General features: G+C 42.8%; 1 protein-coding gene across 2 annotated transcripts; it reads right to left on the reverse strand.

Annotated features, from left to right (window-relative positions):
- Positions 1–19: 19 nt before the first annotated feature.
- nfat5a (nuclear factor of activated T cells 5a) lies at positions 20–20,114 on the reverse strand. 2 transcript variants are annotated; one of them, XM_047595968.1, is made up of 12 exons: positions 19,725–20,114; positions 12,843–12,971; positions 9,880–10,510; positions 9,573–9,756; positions 8,976–9,166; positions 8,676–8,848; positions 8,325–8,459; positions 8,165–8,217; positions 7,913–8,045; positions 6,863–7,041; positions 4,657–6,772; positions 20–4,458 (listed from the first exon to the last, which is right to left on the reverse strand). In XM_047595968.1, the coding sequence occupies exons 1-12, from the start codon at positions 19,795–19,797 to the stop codon at positions 4,064–4,066; spliced, it is 4,392 nt and encodes a 1,463-aa protein (XP_047451924.1). In that variant the 5' UTR covers positions 19,798–20,114; the 3' UTR covers positions 20–4,063. The 2 variants fall into 2 exon arrangements, with proteins under 2 accessions (XP_047451924.1, XP_047451925.1); XM_047595969.1 differs by lacking the exon at positions 19,725–20,114 and adding an exon at positions 11,057–11,119 and having other exon boundaries at positions 12,843–12,965.
- Positions 20,115–20,692: the final 578 nt, after the last annotated feature.

Here is a 20,692-nt window from a genome sequence, read left to right on the forward strand (position 1 = left end):
AGAAAAGAGGGCGCGCGGAGACATTTAAATTTTTATTAATTGATTTAATGTAGCAGCAGGATTACAGATATAAACAGAAGAGTATACAAATGTCCAGACAAAGGCAAAGTACATATTAATAATAGTTCAGATGTATGATAACACGCTGGGGTTGACCTTTATCCCTACTGCAGGGTTTTAAGGCTAGATACTAAAGCTCAAGCTACACAGAACGGATACAACAGAACTGTTGGAGAATGTGAAATAGAAAGCGAACTAGGAAAAGTGAGCAAACGGATTACACACAAGATACAGCTCACACTATTGGCAATTAACAGTTAATTTATCATGGTTGCCCCTTTTGATCAAGCATTTCACAGCAACAATACTTTTTAGTTGACAAGCACATCAACACGAGAAAGTTCTCCATAACACAATCTCCACTGTCGCGTCCCTTTTACCTCACATGTACAAATCTCATGAGGCATGAAAAACATTTTCAATAGAAAACAACAAACAAGGTGACAATTCACTGGTGAAGCTGCACAATATTATGTCGAGAGTATTCGATGACGGGTTGTAATGGATTGAGGAAAAAAAAAAACAAAAAACACTAAAATATGTTAGTATGGGCTATGCTTAGCGTGTGTTGACAACTCCATATGAAATCATTGAAAGGTGTCCTGATGTTAAACAGTCCTAGAGGATGAAAAGGACAGAGACACAAAAAGGGACACCAGTAAACACAGCAGAGCAACAGTTAAGTTATCAAGGCACACAAAGTTCTGTTGAAAGCATCACAATTGAAATTCAAGATACCCCTGCAGTATATTTCACATTTAAATATACACGGATATTCATTTACATGACGGAAGGACAAAAACGACAATATGCAAAGGTTTGTGTGCTCTCTTCACCACAATTAGATGAACTTTTTATTTATTTATTTATTTTTTTCTTTTGAAGGTGGAAGTGGCTATTTGAAGAGTCAGACCGAGCATCCCGGATTGCTCAAAACGAAAGGGAAGGGCTGCACGTGAAAATATGACAAAAAAACACCACAATCCGAGACAAAACGATTCGACAAGTGTACAGTGAAGAAAGAAAAGAAAAGAAAGAAAAAGAAAAGACAGCTGGTGCCACCCCACCCATCCTCTGTGCCTCAAAATAAACGTTCTCTGAAACTGTAATTGGTCCGATGTTAGATTTAGAGCGAGCTCTAGTGTCCACACCATGAGGTAAAATCTACATTCATGAAACTGAAGTCACAGGTTGGCTTTCTGTGTTGGTATGGCTTTAAGAGGCATAACTGTTCTGCGCGTCTCCTTCCACAACATCATGTGCTCTTGAACTCCCCTAACCAAGAGGAATGGAATGCTTGGAAACATCTTTACCGCACTCTCACCTGATCTACAGTTAATGGATGAGTCAAAGTGCCATTTGAGATGCATGACAATAAAAAAAAAAAAAAAAAAACACACACACAAACACACACAACAATAACGACAAGCCTAGCCCAGGAGTTATGCTCTACAGTTTGAGTACTTTCAATGTCACAACAATGTCCTGATGTCCACTTTCTGAATCCGGTTGTAACACTTGACGATAAACCTGCGGCCTCTTTCGAGGGAAAACCCACCAGCAATGATATCTGTGCTATGAGCATGAACCAAAAAAGCTTAGTTTTACAAAAATACTCTACATTTCGATACATGGATACAAAATTCTAAAAAAGATAAGTTACTTTAAAATGGATCACTAACAGCTGCAGGACTATGAAAATGTAAACAAATGCATATGTGAGCGATGCTATTCTAACGTTTGACTTATTCTCAAAAATTGGCTTCGTTTCTTCTTTTTTTTTCCTCCTCTCTCTCGATAATGCCAAATTGGCTACTATTGGATATGAAAAGTACAGCAGTGTCATTATGCTTCGAAAAAATATAGAGTAATGAGAAATATAAAGTATCAAACCGGTGGAAATGTTAATGAGAGGAAAGGCTGATCCATAAAACAAAGTACCTTTACATATCCTTTATAAATCTTGTGAAAACGATATGCTGAGTCGCCGTCCGCGCGGGACGGCTGCATAATTTACTCGAGCAAGTAAACGGGTAAACATCATGAGAGCGTTCGAGAGGACGAGGATGAGACAAAAAAAATTTAAAAAATGGCGACGATTCACAACAGGAGCTTTGGTATGCCTGGGTGCCACACTCCAGTCTGAGCCCCGCAACAACAGCCAGCTCTGCAGACTCCGCTTCGCTTCGCAGCTCGCAACTAACGTCAGTGCTATTGATAGTATGAACTACGTATGTACTAACACCGCAGTGGAAGTGCTCGTCACTCCCGCACATAGCACCATAGACAGAACCAAAGTGGCGGCTTCTATGTAACAGATTAACCAGTGAGCCCCCCCCCCGTTCACATCATTAAGGGACAGGTACTGGGATGCCACCTCCACGTGGCACCAACCTGCACGTGCTACCAAAACTGGGACAAAAAAACGTTCAATCCAACACGAGACAAGGTATAAACTGAACTGAACTGACAGGTTTAACAGGAACCGGTACAAAGAATAGATCCTTCATTTTACTGTACAAACATAGTGAATCAACATTTTGGGTTGTAAAACACAACGGCCTAGTTTGCCACGCAAACACTGACACATGACAATGCTTTTGTGGGAATGGGTGCGTTTGGACAGACTTGACTGGACCACTGACGCTGAATTAAAAACAGGGATTCAACGGTGAGCAGACGTTCTATACAAAGTTGTTCAGACCTCAAAAGTATTCATGGGAGAATGTAAAAACGCGCGGTTAAGGTGTATTTTCTTCTGCAAAGACGTATTTTTAATTGTTATTTTATTTTTTTCCTGCTTGTATTTTAAACGGATGTTTCTGAGTACAAATTCAGCTAGGTCAGTAGGGAGCTGTGGACGGATATAAGGATTAGCAGTTTACGCAAAAGAGGTTATTAAAGTGCTTGAGATAAAATGTTTAGAAAACCACACAACACTCCATTTTCACGAGTGGAAAGTTCCTTTCTATCCACATTGAGTTGGTAAGACTTACCAACTTCTTCAAAGCAAAAAAAAAAAAGATATACACACACTACATAGTTGAATGCTATTTAAAAGTTCACCATGAAAGCTTCTGCACACCCAGTGATGAGGCCTAAACATATGAAAACACTGGGAAGTGCTAAAAACAAAGGCCAAGTCACATTATTTACCAGGTTGAATCTCATTTGCGAGAGTGCGTTAGTATTTCCCCCTCTTGTTGCATTTTGGTGCGCGGGTTCATGTCGAAGGGAGTGAAGCTGAAATATTTGGGGACTGTTCAAGCACAGACCCCGGCCGTGCCAGTAAATATTATTTTGCAAATCGTTAACACATCATTCTACAAAGAATTCTACACTGTAATAGTCTGTACTCTTAGAGTAGATTTCAGTCAAGTTGTTGACATTATGCAAACACACAGCTTTTCAAAGTGAAGGTTCGGAGTTCACACACTCATGAAATGAGATTCAGCCCATATCTGACGATCATGTGCAATCTGATAGTCTCCTCATAACTGTCTGTTTCATCTACTCTGCCTGATGTTACCGACTACTCTCCATCACCGCACTATTTTCCTGTTACTTACATTCTTTATCCCTTTCCAGTTTTTCCCCCACTTCAGCTGGTGGGATTTTATCATCATCGTCATCTCTTAGGCTCACATTATTAAAACTCTCTGACAACAAAACACTGCATTTTCGACACTCATGGATAAAGCAGTCATTACAGGCCTCTCTGATCCTGCGAGAGGGTAATAACAATGGCGGATTCATCAATTCAAGAACAATGTATGGACGGGGGGTTATAATTAACGATAAATATTTCATAAAAACAAAGTTACATGAGCTCGTAGTTTGGGGGTTTCAGTAAAAGGGCTATTTCGTTATTTAACAATTAAAAGTTTTGCGACACTGGCGCAAAACTTAACGCGCCGCCATTCTGTTTGTTGATTTTATGAACTCTCTACTCGCTACATGTCACTCACACTCTTCCTCAGCACCCACATGGTCCAAACATTTATCACTGCTTCTGTAGACTTTCCAGTAGGTCCTCAATTTTCTCCATGCTGGACGATGCCTGCAATTGATTCTGTAAGCTGCTCTGTATCTGTGTCTGTAGACTGGTCTGCATTGGAGTCGGTAGGCTTGTTGCTATGGTCGCCTGTAAACTGGACTGCAGAGCTGTTTGTGTGTTTGTCTGCATGGCGTTGTCTAGATTGGTCTGCATGGCGTTCTCTAAGCTGGACTGCATTTGTGCCTCAAGCGTGTTCCGCAAGTTGCCATGCAAGGTGGATGGCATCGAGGAGGCAGCCTGGGCCATGGGCTGATCCAGCAGAGGCTGCAGGTGTGTGGAGTTCTGCGCCTGGCTCTGGGCGGGCAAGGTGGCTCCGGAAGAGTTGAGCAGCTGGGACGAGTCTGCGAGAAGGAGGCAATGGCAATAAAAGTTAGGATTAAAGAGAAGGAACGGCATCTGATTGTGGCATCGCAGCAACTTAGGAAGTCACATCTGAACTGAACTGTCAGAGCATAGAGGTACCATCAGCAAGAATTCAGCACGGTACGTCAACTATGATATATCTACTTCAGGTGTGGAGACAACTGAAACCTTCTTACCATTCTGGATGCCAAAAACAAACAGGTTGGTCTGTCCTTGCGGAGCCACGCTGCCGCCCACAGTCGTCTGGAAAAGCTGCTCTGGGGGTTGCTGTCCAGGACTGGCCACCACACCGACGCTACCCTGCACCACAAAAATGGTCGTGCCAGGAGCTGGAGCCTGGGTGTTTAGCTCCTGTGAGCCAATAGTGCTCTGCAGGCTGGACAGAGACGTCTGCGGTAAAAACAGCTCCACCGGTTGACTGTTTGGGACGCGGCTGGAGCTTGGCCCTACTTGCATTGGCTGCTCGGTTGATGTCGTGTTGCTGCCTGAAGAGCTCTGGTCTTGGAAAGACATGGGTTCTGCCGAGTCTGATTGGGAGATCCCAACGCTAATGCTCTCCATAGGGGAGGGCCCTTGGGTCTGGGTGCTGAAGAGAATAGTAGGGGGCATAGCCTGGGGGTTGAGATCAGCGGCGCAGAGAAGCAGGCCCGTTTGCTGGGGTTGTGAGAGCTGGTTCTGGGTGACATTGTTAGGCTGTGAGTGACTTGGGATACTCTGGAATAAGGAGCCTTGCTGGGTCATCGGAAGCTGCGGCGGCTGCTGTTGGTTCTGCTGCGGAGACTGCTGCTGCTCCATGGGAGTGCTCTGTTGCTGCATTTGGGAAAGCTGGGCTTGGGGTTGGTTCTGAAACATTGCAACAGACTGAGGCTGGCTGTTGGACGTCTCCATGGAGGAGATGAAGGCCAGCTGCTGCTGTTGTTGCGGTTGGGGGTTCGGAGACAGGTATAAGGCCGACCCTGTGGATTGCTGCTCTGAGCTGAGACTGCCTGTAGTGAGGACTGTCAATGTATTCTGCAGCAGGGCAGCCTGGACCTGCTGCTGGGAGCCCTGGGACTCAGATAAGGGCCGGGGCGACTGGAAGAGTTGTTGTGGGGGAGAGGTGTGTGATGGAGGCTGTGTTGGGAAGCTGGTCTGGATTGTAAGCAGCTCCCCGGCCTGTTGAAGGATTGAGACTGGCTGCTGAACCTGCGTAGAAGAGTGGATCTGGGGTTGGAGCAACTCTGCCTGTAGCTGCTGCTGCAGATTCTCCAAGACCTGCTGCTCTTGCAGCTGTTGTTGATGCTGCAGGTTGCTCAGTGCTTGATTTTGCTGCTGTTGTTGCTGTTGCTGTTGTAGTTGATGTTGTTGTAAATTGGAAAGAATTTGATTTTGTTGCTGATCTTGGAGTTGGATGTTGTTAAGGACTTGCTGTTGTTGATTTTGTTGCAACTGTTGTTGCTGATGTTGAATATTCTCCATGATTTGCTGCTGTTGCTGTTGTAGTTGCTGTTGGTCTTGGGGCTGCAATATGAGTTGCTGTTGGATCTGCATGTTGTTGAGGACTTGCTGCTGCTGTTGATGCTGAAGGTTTCCAAGGATTTGCTGTTGTTGCTGCAGTTGCTGATGCTGTTGAAACTGCTGCTGTATTTGTTGCTGCTGCTGCTGCTGCTGCTGTTGTATCTGCTGTTGCTGCTGTATTTGTAGCTGTTGTTGTGCCGATAGTGAATTATCTGGAGCACCCAATCTCAGGCTGTTCATGTTCTCTTGGACGTGCTGCTGAAGAGAGTCTGCAGAGGGCGTAGGGCTATACAGCACTGAGTTCAACTGCTGCTGGGCTACAGCTGCTTCCAGAACCTGCTGCAGCGTGGTGTTACCACCGGCCTGTAGCTCCCTTACTGCCCTCTCCAGCTGTGCCACCCCTTCCTGTGGAAACAGGGGAACCTGCGACTGCTGCTGCTGTGGCTGAGAGGGAGCCGTTATCTGGGGCATGGCCACGACCACGACCCCTCCACTATTACTGGGGCTCTCAGGAGGCAAGCTTTCCTGAGGGTCTCTGAGGAACTGCTGAGGAACTTCTGGTGTCACAGGGGGGATCGTGGTGTCTCCTGAGACTGGGAAGGATGTTGTCGGGGTAATGTCTTGCTTTTGTATGTTGCTGAGAGCCTCTAGGCTAGGGAAGACAGGAGGCGCCTGGGGAAGCTCCACATCTTCAGGCTGTAGGGGCAATGGGTTCTGAAAGGACTCTCCACCTGGATGAGGACTAGAGCTGAGCTCCAGGGTCTGCTGCACTGAGATGAGGGGGTCAGGGGACGACTAAGAAAAGAAATGAAACAAAAAAAACTGTTACAACTGCATTTCCGATGTGAGTATTTTAATTTCTATTCCTAATGGATAGTATCTTACTTTGAAGACATCCGAGGGTGGTGGATTGCTAGAAACCTCCATAGGTGTGTCCTCTTTGGAAGGCTGACCACAGCAGTCAGGTCGCTCAGTGGAAATAGACTTCATCTGTTCATCAAATATACAAGTTTTGACCAGGGAGGGCCCCTCTGTTTTTACAGTCTGGACGTTTGAGTTATCAGCTGCAGGTAAGAAGAAAGAAGTAGAAACATAGAACAGCTCTGAGTCTTTGAGAACACAACACACATAAGTGAAAAATATACTTTTAGCATAAAGTAAAATACGACACATGGTTGTAACAATGAGGGTAGTTTGCCTCCGTATGTATAAAACAACTAAAAATATCAGGGTGAGATTACACACATTGCTGCAATCTTGCTTTAATGTGATAAAACATATCTTCTAAACTTAGTGTCTGTATCATTAGAAAACATCTAGCTACACAGGAAGGGGGCTGCTGGGCTCAGCGAGGAGTCTGATTACTGAACATTATTGTACACTTACTGTCGTGCACATAGCGTTTGTAACATGAACCAATTTCAGACTCTCTTTCGTTCTCTTCGACTGAATAACATTCACACAGACTGCCTTCATTTATTGGAAGGAACATGGTTGACAGTAAATGACCCAAACATCTTTGGTTTCACCATCACAGTAAATGTTCAATTCTGTGACAGTAAAGGCAGAGGAGATAGTGAGAGCAATGCATGCGTCAGTCTGGTATATAGTCTCTAAAATGTATTAATATGTACTTATGTATTGTGATTAAAGTTTGTTTTAAATCATCAATTAATACTGGGATTTTTGCAATAATTTAAACGTTTAATTTAGTAAATCTGCTGAAATGAATAACATCAAGATGTTGAATTATCTACTTACAATGGGAAGATTCTTCCAAATAGAAATATACAGTCACAACAGAACCAATACGTTTGCTCCATTTTAATATCTTAATAAAGACTCTCCTACAAGAAGCCTCTTCTTGTAGTTCCAAATAGATTAACCCATAAATTATGAACGAGGTAACTTCCATGCATGAGCTGCTTACTGTACCTAAGTCTGGAGTGTAGGTGAATGGTTGGGCGTCATGTGATCTACCAGCATTGGTCATCACAAAGATCCCCACAGAAACGGGAGAAGTGATTGACTGGTTGTGAAACGGAGGGACGGTCACTATCAAATGATTCTGAAAAACATTAGAGACAACATTTTTAGTTCAATTCCACGATCAATGCAAGCAGCGAGGTCTGATACACCTGGATAAATTATTCAATAAAAAGCTAAAGAGTATACATATTAAATTACCTGATGGAAAAGGTCCATGTCAATCTTTGCCTCAGCTTGCCAGGAATTGTCATCTATGAATTTTAAGAACAAATATATTTTTTTTTATCCTTTTATTTATCAGGGTTTCTTTGCAGAAATCACACAAAAGACACTGAATTACTGGATAACGTGACGATACCTGCAATGTTTTCCTGAAAAATAACTTTGGTTCCTTTGAGAAAGTTCTTTCCGATAATAAAAACTTCCTCTCCTCCCCTCGCTGAGCAGCTGTGGAGGCTCTTTTTCAGGATCTCTGGCACTCCTGCTGGCTGGGCTGGAGAATGGTGAAAGAGTAAAAGAATCAAAACTCACATTTGTTTGCAGAAGGTAAATGAATGAACATTTAAATCAAAAACATAGACATGTTCTGTTTGAAATAAACTAAACACAATAAATTACATATCCTGTCATTTTACCCAAGAGGCCACGTGGCAGTTACTTTGTAGACTTAAAAATACATTTCAGTGGATGTTGGGTCTGAATGACTCACTGCAGAGGATGGGTGATGAGGGGATCTGTAAAGTAAGGACCGATCCATCAGGCTGGGGGATGCCAACTCTGAAGGCCAGCCTGGCACGTGTGCTCTTCTTCTTGGATCCTGCCACTCCAATGCGGGCCTCCACATCAGCATTACGCAGTTTCAAAATTCCCACACAGTCCACCCTGTAAAAAAACAGACAGAATGGACTGAGGAAAGTATTGACAAATATACAAAATCACACCATGAATAACAACACTGTAAGTATTCACTTATCTTCCATTATCCATCAAAAAAAAAAAAAGCCCTTACGCAAGTGTCATGTCACTGCTGGGCTCCAGAGGGATCTCAATAACAGTGGTGCCCTCTATGTCAACCTCCTTGCAGGCAGTCGTGTTGCGCCCTGTCACTCTGCACGCCTGGTAGAAACCGTGAGGCTTCACTCTGCCTGAATCGTTTGCAACAAATACCTGAAGCACCACCGGTTCGCTAACACCCTCCAACTGTGGAAAAAACAAATTACTAGAATAAATAACTTTGCAGAACAAATGAGAGAAATCACAGGTGATAGATTAAGATTACCAAAGCATCCATGTTAAGATATGAATATTTCCAGCATCCTGTCCTGTCGCTTTGGGAGCTGCTTAGTTACATAGTCACCTTATCTTTTGGAAACTGAGCAGCCTCAGTGAATGTTTATCATCAGTCATAAACACATATTTTCACTTGTTTGCCTTGTGAATACTAGTCTGTTGTCAAAAAATAGCTTTTGAAGTAGTCAAATAGAAACATGCCTGTGTCACCCTGTGTCCTGTATATACCGCGTACGGTCTTATTCAGGTGCTCCACCTTAGGTGTTATTATATTTTCCCCATGTGTTAAGAAGCAGATGGTGGTAGAATGTCAAACCTTGACAGTGGGGAATCCCTGCTGTGTGCGATCTTTCACAGATCCTCTGCTTCCCTCGGTCAGATAGCGAGCTCGGTGCTGGGTCTCTGGCTGCACCAGGATCTTTAACTCCTTCCCATCACTCTTCTGGGGGAACTGAGCAGATAGCGACCCACTTTTCACTGCACTCCCTGACTCAAGAGAGCTACGGGGAAACAAGAATGACACTGACATTAGCATGACATCTAAAAATGTAATTATCCAAGAAAAAAAATAAATGAAATATACACTCTGATTTAAAATACGTTTTTAAAGAGGGTGACCCCACCTGGCTATGGGATTGTTCTTGTCGGTGCCTAGCTGAGACAAGACAAAGTGAGGGGCCTTGGCGCTGTCGGCGTCGAACACATCCATGCTGTCCTCCGGAGGAGCGGGCTTGGGACCGGGCCGCTGTCTAGGTGTGCGTTTTCTAGACTTGCGTGGCACTTCTGTGTTGTCGTTGTAGGAGATGGAGCTGATCAAGCTGAAGTTGGAGACCGAGTCGTCGGCCCACATGCTGCTGCTGTGCTCGGAGTCCGGAGGCGGCGCACCGGGTACAGCGGGTTCCTCCTGGCAGGACATCTGGCTGTCATCCAATAAGTCTTCGGGTGGTGGGGATATGCTCAACACGGGCCTCCGTTTTGATGGGGTGTTCTGAGGTTGCTGGACGCCCAGCCCCGACAGCACTCCTGAACCTACGTCCACCGCTGCGCTGTTTGCTCCGCTGTTGCCTCGGCTTGGGCCAGATACAGCACCCTCCATACCTTGCATCTCTGACGCTGCGGCTCCGTCCCCTCCAGCGGATTTGAGATGCTGGGCAACCTTCAGGTGGTCTGAGGACGAGGTAGAGGGGCCAGAGGACGGAGCTCCCATGGCCAAGGAGGAGGGGGCAGAGGGGCTGGAGGTGGACGAGGTGGCATCTGCAGTAGTATTGACAGAGAAAAGTTAGGACGGATGTTCAGCCCAGAGCAGGCTAGCAGTCCCATTCAAGCAGCTGAATTTGTGCATGATTTGTACTGATTTCCCCTCTTCCCAACTCTAATTTCAACAGACTGATATGGGCTATATACTCTCACTGTGCATGCGAGAGCCCTCAAGCATTGATTTAATGTTTTTGAAGTTAAAGTTGAGAAGGGTACTACAGGTCCCACAATGTTTTGATTCCTACACAACCTCTCAATTAAAATCAAGGTGACAAAACTGACATGCTTTGTTTACAAAAACAAAAGCAAGCTACAAATTGTTACATACACATTGCCAGAAAGAAACATAACAAAATCTGGTCAAACTTTGTTGAACAGCCAGATTTGCAAGCTGATAATGTGGCGCCAAATTAAATTTGCCAGGGGTTACAATACAGTTTGTGCAATGTGCATTCAGTAGTAAACAGTAGTTTGCGCATGCCAATTGGAAGATTTGGTTGGGACTGAGCGTAGCCATGGAGACAGAATAAACAAGCCTCTGACCTATGGAGCAGTGAACTGCAGACCATTTTATATGCAGACACTCCCTGCCTCAGAGGGAACTTCCTGCAATAAAAACGAGACAGCCAATGAGCAACAAGAGAGCTGATCATTCAAGACTCAACTTCTGTCAATCAGTAAATTGGATGAGTTACTATAATGAAGGAAGGAGTAACTTTTGAAGTTCATCACTTATAGACACTTTGAAGCATGTGTATTTGGTTAATGATGACCTGGAGGACATTACAGTAGTCATGCTTTTGATCAGCACTGCTTAGGGCCAGCTGGGTCACACAGGACAGTGAAAAGGTAGCATTAACAAAAGCGCTCTCTTTAACATGACTGTTGACCAGTTAGTTTGCTCTTTAGAGGAAACCCAAAACTGTAATCCCTCGTCGTTTACATCTGACGCTAGCTGCCCTGAACCATGATCTAAGATCAGAGCTGGGACAGTCCAAGGATTGCTAGGGGCAACTTCAGTGTTTCATAAAGAGACAAGACCTTCGTAATTAGCGAAAATGTCAGCTGCTTTGAAACATGACAGTTGATTAATCATTTAGCTGCAAAGCTCAGGCGACCTACTGCTGTATGAGTGTGTACTGGAGTATACGTGAATCAGAAATGTGCACTGGCTGTTTCTGCTTGACACAATTATTCCCAGATATACTGTCCCCCTTCAGAGAGATGACAGAAGACAAAAGAGCAAAAGTGCTAAATTAAAATAAGGACAGATATAACATACTGAAAGAAATAACATAACCAAAATGCAATGTGAGGACTCTGGAACACAAAATAATGACACAACGTGAAGGATGTCTGCGATGACTGCTTAAGCCGAAGGACAGCGTCTGGACCACTGTGCTGCATCTATAAAGCTGGACCGCCTCCTCATATTTAAATGCCTAAAAGCCCAGGAGCAAATAAACGTTAAGCACAGGCATCAAAACGTGCTGAAAGAATAATTGAAAGGACCCAGAACAAGCTTAGTTAGCATGCTGTTAATGCAAACTCTGCATTTGTTGCCGTTGTTATTCAGAGTTTACAGAAAATGTATTTTTTTTCTTACAGTTACATTACAGTCACTAATAACATATGTTTCTTAGACACTAACTCAGCTTAAAGGTTTGTCTAAAAATACATTCAGTGAGTTTTAAATGTATTTTTAATCTATTTTTTTTTTCAGTTTACATCTTTATGAGTGAATAGTTAAAAGGACTTTTTGCAGTTGCAGTTTGGGTAAATCTCAAAGCCCAAACATTGAATGTATGTCAGAGCGATACAAGACAAGCCTTGTATCTTCTCATGTTACTGGCCGCACAACCAAGTAAATAACAGGTCGCTGAACACTGACAGTGTCAAAGAAGTTAACAGAAAGGCCCTTTTGATTAATCAAAACAACAACAACAGATACACGTTTCTTTAATACATTACATAAATGGGAAATTGACAGTACCAAAATATATTTAAACACAGGTCCAGTCCAGTTGTAAAAACGGGGAAGCTTTGCCCTCATCACCCAACTGGTGCTACTGTAGCCTTGTGGAGCAAGTAAACATCCAACAGATCCAAGTGTAACATAAGAACCATGTAATGTCATACCCGCAGTATAAATACTATACTAGCCTATATAAGCTAACTTATTAACAAATATTGCCTCATGAAAGAATGAAGTTGCCCCCAGACGCTCGTATAAGGCCATATTAGTTTCTCCACCCCTGCTGACTTGGGGAATAGTTTGTTACAAACTGATCCCAGATCATGGTTTTCACAGGCTGAGCAGGTGGCTCACCTGAGGCCAAGGCTGCCGAGGGGGGAGGTCCCGCCTCTCCCCCACTCTTCTGGCTCATGGTGGTTGGGTCTGTCTGGGTGGACGACGGCTGGAGCTGGAGCTCTTTGGGGAGGAGGTCATATACCGACTCTGCCATAAAGGATGAGGAGGAAAGGATAAATTATTGTCTGAAAAACAAGATAAATGAGAACATTGTGCATTACAGCCACATGAAACTATGAGCGATCTAACTACTCCCAGCAAATCGTGGTAGAATAGTAGAATAACTTCTGAAAAGAGAAAAAACTGTATCTGCCATTGCTGTGTGTTGACCTAAATGTCACAATTTAACCCTGTCAACACTAAGCATATGGTATCATGACTTACCAGGCTGAACACGGGACTTCAAGGGTTGCATTAGGCACAAATTATCTTGCTCTAAAATAGGAGCTAACACAGAGCCGATTTGAAATGCAATCAACTAATAACTGCTAGACTGCTTTGGTCTGTTGTTGTATTACTCCTTGTGCAAAAGTCACAGGAGGCAAAACCACGACTTAAGTCTCATGACCAGACATCCCCCCCACATTTTCGAAAAAATTCTGCAGTCAACACAAAGTACGTTATGATAAACTAAATTGAGCTATCTTTGGGTTCAGTGTAATAAACCCTGCAGAACCACGACAACATTGGAAGGCGACATGAGTCCCATTGGGGATAACCAACCACTGCAGCTACACTGGAATAAACCACATATGATAGCAGATAGCCGCATGATTAGGTAGTCTGGTTGCTAAGAAACAGGGACCTATCAACACCCTGCCATGGATATTTCTGCTGTGCATCAGTGGCACCCGGCATGTGTAGTAGTCATCTGACACTCCGCTATGACTTGGCTCTGGTAGAATGATGAAGCCGAGAGGACACGCGATCTCGCACTTTTGTGACGCCAAGGAAGCTACGAGGCAGCGTCACCATAGTTCATGCAAACAACCACACAGAGTAGTTCAACACAAACACAGGCAAAATCTGGTGGAAGTCCGCTTCAAGGTCTGTTGCTTATTCAGAAGTTACAGTGTGAGTTTTAAAGGAGCAGTGCCTTCAAAACTGCGACAAATCTGGTTTGAGTAAATTGCATTATAGCAGAGCTAAATAAAGCCTAATTTATAGTAGTGCACTGATCTACCCACGGACCCTCCGCCAGAGTGGGACATTAATACTCGTGCGCTCGTCAGTCTGGCTCACTCTGTAAAAACACCACCCAGAAGCTAGTTTTGTTTGCCAGACAGGTTTATTTCCACTTCCTGCCTCAATTACTGAATTTCGCCGAACACATGTCATACAAATGTTTGCATCTCGAAACCTCCTCGGTTAACCTCGCCAATTCTTTATTGATCCAAAACAATCAAATCTGAAAATCGCAGAGGCGGAGAAGCAGCTTGAAATACTAAATCAGAAACACGCTACTGCCAAGCGGACCAACCACAGCTCTCGAGCTCTGCGTCATCGCAGCGCATTGTTACATTTCTGGGGAGGTGCACAAGCATCTGCATAGGTGTCTGCGCTAACACGGGAGCCTCTGCCTCACTTAATGCAGAAGCATAAACTGCGGGTTAGCGACACAATCCAGATGCCAATTTGCTTATATTTCTTACCGAATGTAATGCTGTTACGAAAAACCCCCATAAACCTAGGTATACTAGACTACAGCTTTTATAATAAACTTTAACGTGGCCTTGGAGCAAATAGCAACATGTGCATCTTCCTCACAACAACCTTCAATCTTTGTCTGTTGTTCATGCCATGAAGACAGTAGGTCTTTGTTTCTGGGTGTACAACAGCTTGACTGGCAACCCGACATGACCTCGCTCTTAACCGACACTCTTTACACAGAGGAGAGGAGTGTATGATCAACTGAATGTGTGTCTCAACCTGCATGGAACCTATTTATATGCTCTAACAGCCCGTCGCACAAGGACAAATGTTGGTACTGTCCATCGCCTAGGACGTCCAACAGCAGAAACATGACACACCACTGTCAAACGCACAAAGCGCATTACGTAACAAAGAATAGAGAACAGAAATGACTGTTCACCGAATCTTCTGACCCAGTTAGGGAGGAGGATTAAAAAGTCATGTTGGGTGACTTGTGCACGGCATCAAAATGAGTCAAAACATGTCCCTTTGTTGGTCTGAATGGAGCCAAATCTTTTGTTCTTGCTTAGTTCTTGCAGGTCTCAGAGCACCCAGCAAATCAGTAGACTGTAAAACAGTGCTCGAGCCGTATAGGTTCTGCTTATGATGAGAAACATACCAATGCGAGAGCCAGGAAATCATTTTATAGCATCTATAAAACCTCCACAAAGCTCATCAGCTGGAAAAGTCACTAACAACAAATACTGTGCTTGTTATGCTACATTCAGGGTACGTTTACTTACTCACAGTACCTAAATGTATGGTCTAGTTTGTACTTAGTGTTTTCAATTTACATATGAACCCAGCCCAGGGAGGGAGCAGTATGCAAAACATAGGAGTTGTACATACAAACTATGCATTGGGACGTTCCAGAGCAGAAAGAAAAGAAACATATAACTAGGCTGCAATTAAAAACCTTTATTTATATATAGATTCTATATATTCTATATACACAAATCTCCACAGAATACAGTGACGTCTTCAAATGTCTTGTTTGTCTAAACAGTTGTATTGCAACCAAGGATTTGATAACCGGTTGTTTTTTTTTGTTTTTTTTTTGTAGAAATACAAATAACGTAATAGGAAAACAACACTTCTGATATCACATTAAACCTTTGAGCCCACGGGAGGAAGCCAAATGTTCTTATCAACCAGCTGAACATAGAATTGACAATAGTCGGCTGAACGAGTTTGTGATTTCATTTTAATGTCACATGGTAGATGAAAGTCCAAACTGAAGTGCCATCTTGTTTCTGTTCTGTGGCTCTAAGGATCACTAAGGTTCTTCCTTTAGTGTACCGCACACTCTTACAGCTTGCAACATCTGATAAAATGATATAAGAAAAGATGACGTACCGTGAAACGTAAACATTTAAAAGTAATTGGTACCATGTGTGATTAACAGAGGGAGTTTTTACAAAGAGTTACACGGCAAGCCTCAGTTGAAAAGAAGTTTAACTTTTCACTGTGCTCAAATGAACACTGACCACTGACATCCCTGTAATGGATTTCTATTGCCATTTATTTGCTCTCTCGAAGTCACATGACTATGAGTGCGTTTATATGCCCACGTCTACAAGAATATGCCCGAAAAATAGACTGTAGCACAACTAGCCGGCAGAGTGGAGGAGTGACTTTAACCTACACTTAGAACAATTAAATTACATCACCTCACAGTTATGCGCTTCTCACATTACACATGCCTTGAAGGTTTTGCCAAATGGCAAGGCCACCAGTCCATTTTTATTCTTTGCAGCTGGCTCGGAGGAAGACAGATGAATAGACAATTCACAAGAGCTATGTTTTTGTTGCAAATGAAAAAAAAAAAAAAAAAAAAATGTAGCCCAGGAATGTTTCTCAGTGCCCAACAATGGCTGCTTTAATTGCACTGTTGAATACATTACAATAATCTCAAGCCAAAGTACAGACAAAAGAGCTACTAACTGCACTCAAACCACAAAGAATGCAATTTTTTTGGCTATTTGTAACATCTCTGTTTATCTTGGAATTGAAATTATTGCAAGGCTGAATACTTTGTTTTCTTTCTGTTTGTAGAAATAACTGACTGAGTTATAACTGAATAGCTACCTCTACATTTATAGTGTTTATCACCCTTAAAAATACAGTGATGGCAACCTCAGTTTGTGCCATATACTAGTATACTATGACGCCAGAAACCTAATACTTCCTTTTTTCAAAACGTTTTGAACCATCCTGATGAAATAAATATTCCATCCATTGAGTAACAAAGATTTTGTGTGTGTTTCTGAAGATGGCAGTGTGCCAGCTACCTTGACTGAGGTTAAATTTCATCATACAGGTTCAATACTCAACCTCTGAAATTACCTTCAGAACAATGGTACATTTTAAAACGATCCCCTGGGTTCTTCAAACATTGGTGGTTAAACTGCTTTTAGAAAGTAATCCACATAATCCAAATTATAGATTATACAAAACATTAGAGGCACAAAGTGGGGCTACAGTAATGATAATGCATGTCATATTGTTAACCTAATAGCATAATTGCCTAAGTCAGTTTCTGACTGACTGCTACAATACCAATAAAATACTAATGTGCTTGCTAAAAATGTCTTTTTCTCGTTTTCCAAAAACGTTCAAATATGAGTCAGGAGATTATGCTAGGAAGCTAACGATATGTATATGGTTTGAATATGGTTTTGTGTTTGACAGATGAGCTTGAAAATAACTGCTGTTACAAAATGCGCAATGAACAATCAAATGGAGATGGATGCGTCATTAAGAATTATTGGGCAGAATGCTTTTAAAGAATTACTTTGAGAAGAAACAGAACCATTTTTCTTTTAATATGCCTCAGATGACTGACAGTAAACAAAGCCTACTGGATGAATGTGCAAATATGAATAGACTCAAATCTTCATCAGGTACTGAACAGAAGAAAATCAATTCAGCTTTTATGTTTACCAGGATCAATTATTATTTTGGTTGTTCTCAAGATCTGCAAATGAATGACAACATGAGAGAAAACAAAAGGGTTGCCTCATTAATACTTGCTCAGGTATTATGCAGATGGTTTTGCTTTAAATCATCCTATTTTTCAAATGCTCATCTCTGAGATTTGTGCAGAAATCCAAATATAATGGAGGTTCATTTTTGGTATTTACAGACTAGAAAACCAGTAATCACAGTAACATCTTTAAATTTCCACCACGTTTTTGTGCAACTGCATTGTAGCCATCATTATCACTGTTATGTAGCGTGATAAACTGTCATACATTGAGAACGGCAAACCAATTCAACTGATTTAACTTGATTTATATAAACATCCATTATTTGTCACTTTATTGTGAACTTGTACGTCCCTGTCAGCATCCAGTAGGAATAACGACTGTATAAAGAACGAACGGATTAGGATGTTAGTCACGGTGTTACCATGACAGTTAAATGTGAGCCAGCTTCATTATAGCCACCATAATACCTGAAAGGATATTATGAAAACCACAAAGGGGAGCTTTAGTCTAGTGATCAGAGAAGTGGATTTGGGACTGTTGGGTCATTGGTTTAAATCCCTTCTACATCCATATCTGAAGTGCTCATGAGCAAGTTAAGTGACCTCGAAACTACGCCCTGGTGTCACTGGTTCTGCTGCCCATTGCTCAGAGTTTACCCACTAAGGTTTGCGTCTACAAATGGACAAGTCAAATGCAGAAAACAAATTCCTTATAGAAACACTTGGCTGTGACATAAATCTTGGTCGAGAAACGCCATGACAACCCTTACTGATTCAGTGTATTCTGGCTGCCTGACCAGTTGTCTATTATAACACTTACAGTCAGCTGTCTCGTATAACACTTACAGTCTGACACACATGAGCTCTCCCACTAAATCTTCAATGTCTGCTACCTTGACCCCAACATGAGTACACACCCAATTACTGAGATATAAATAAACAGCTATCATGTGATACAGTGTGGCCATATGGCGGCCTCTGTGGGGCCTTTCAGGGTCATAGAGCAAATCTTTCTGCTGGCTCATGAGCAACCTATACATGGCAGCCAGACAGATGTGCGACCAGACGGCAAGTTGAGTATAAATAATATCTGTTAACTTCTCGCAATCAAACCGTGATATCAGGAGGTACAACAGCAGAAGCGGCAGAAATGCAAAATGCACAGATCCATCTCAGGTTTCTTCGCCGTTTTAAAAGCGGAACCCAACATACAAGCCTTGCTCTAGAAACGAGCAAATAACACGATAGCTGATAATTTTGAGAAGCTCACTCAGAGCGATTTTTAACTCGTGAAGTTGATACACTTCCTAACAGGGAAGAAAGTGGCACTAAAAGCCCTGCACACATCTAACCACAACATGAGACCTACTGCTCTTAGGTGATGCCACAGCAAACGGCATCCTAATAATAACACAGCAGCTGGCCAACACGTGTGCAGTGGTATTAGACACACAATACAATTTGGCACCAGAGGGGGCCCCCCTCACTCTGACAGGGTGAACACAAACCTAACCCCAGCCATGTTCGGAGCTTTGAGGTGCCAATAACTGCATTCTTTCGGTGAAACCAGAGAATGTGAGGAGGATAGCTCTGGCTCAGTTCCACTAAACAAACCGAAACAACAGAGGGACTGTCATTCAACAACACGAGACAAGGGGAGAACACAAAACAACACACACACACACACACACACACACACACACACACACACACACACACATACACATCTCTGCAGAATCAAACCAGGACACAAGGAGGTTAAACCCCTGAACAATGTGGTGGTTGAGAGCGACCTTACACTAAGCTATGGCTAGGTTAGCCTATATGTGTGTCTAACATGATGCTAACCATCCGCCTTTTATGACAAATTAAGCCACAATGTTATGAGCTCACCTATTGTCATCATAAACAGTCGAGTAACCTGGTGCATAATATCTCTCTCATTCATGTGACACGGAAAAAATAAACAGCAAAGGAAACGAGTCGCCGGTCCCATTGCAGCCAACTATCTGTGCTAGCTAGTCTGGCTAACAGCAACACACACACACACACACACACACACACACACAAAAAAAAAAAAAAAAAAAAAAAAAAAAGAAGCTAACTACTGCTAGCTAGCAGCTTAACGCGAGCTACCAAGACAAGCATAGCACTTCCTCCTAAACGAGGACAAAACGGACTACTGACACCATGGTAACCATTCTACAGTGAAATCTTACCTTTAGAGTATAGAGATTTGGGGGAATTGAGGTCGATATCCGAGCTAAGGAGGGATATAAAATCAGAGGGCATCGCAGCGCTTCATCGAGGGGAGGAGAAGCGGACACTCTTTAGTAGAAACGAAGTCGGCTGCTCTTGGCCAATAAATATTACGGTTCACAAGCGGAATGTTTTAATAAACACGGCATAACATCGAAACAATAGCAAGGCGACAAAAACAAAACTTTCAATACCAAAAAGCAAACCGTTAACTAGCACGTCTTAGTGTGTGTGTGTCTTTGCTGAGAGGAGACACGTTTCGTGCTACGTTGAGACGAACACACACCACATACACACATTGACTACAGTCAGTCGGCTCGGCCCACCTCGGAGCCCTCCTCTTTCTGCCTGGGAGCATGCGCAGTGGCCGTCCCGAGAATACAGTAGGGTTCAAGACACATTCATGTTCAGGGGCGATTCTGGGCTCAGAGGTTCAGGGGTGCTTTAATGGCAAAGGTATCATTGGATTGAAAAATGAAAGAAAATAATGGCTGTTTAAATGTGAAGATGGAGTAGGAAGTGCAAAACAAAGATATGAAGGTCAACAAAGATAGGCATACATTGACAACTCTTTCAGTAAGAACAGATTTTGCAGATTCTTAGCTTCTTAGCAGGCAAACCCCCTCCACTCATTCTGTGTTTAAACTACATGCTTTCTACTATTGTGTTTTTTAATGGTCATCCTTTCATAGACAAATCTGTAAAAACAACAACAAAACACTTTTTTCAAGTGTAATAAATGGGCTACACATGCCTACAGTCATATTTATTATTGTCACTTCCACAACACGATAATAACTTACATAACAATACACAGAGGCGTGAAATACCGGTTCACCTGGTTCCACTGTACTACATACAGGCTGACAAGACAAGCGCAATAACTAGTACCACTACTACTACTACTGCTGTACTACTTTATCTACTA

The sequence above is a fragment of the Mugil cephalus genome, chromosome 10 (assembly GCF_022458985.1).
Source record: "Mugil cephalus isolate CIBA_MC_2020 chromosome 10, CIBA_Mcephalus_1.1, whole genome shotgun sequence".
NCBI lineage: Eukaryota > Metazoa > Chordata > Actinopteri > Mugiliformes > Mugilidae > Mugil > Mugil cephalus.

Coding starts and splice junctions, on each gene's coding strand:
- nfat5a (XM_047595968.1), bottom strand. CDS start 19,797: ATGCCCTCTGATTTTATATCCCTCCTTAGCTCGGATATCGACCTCAAT. Junction 10,511..12,842: donor CTCGGCAGCCTTGGCCTCAG/GTGAGCCACCTG, acceptor ATACTACTGCAG/ATGCCACCTCGTCCACCTCC. Junction 4,459..4,656: donor TGTTTTTGGCATCCAGAATG/GTAAGAAGGTTT, acceptor TCCTTCTCGCAG/ACTCGTCCCAGCTGCTCAAC.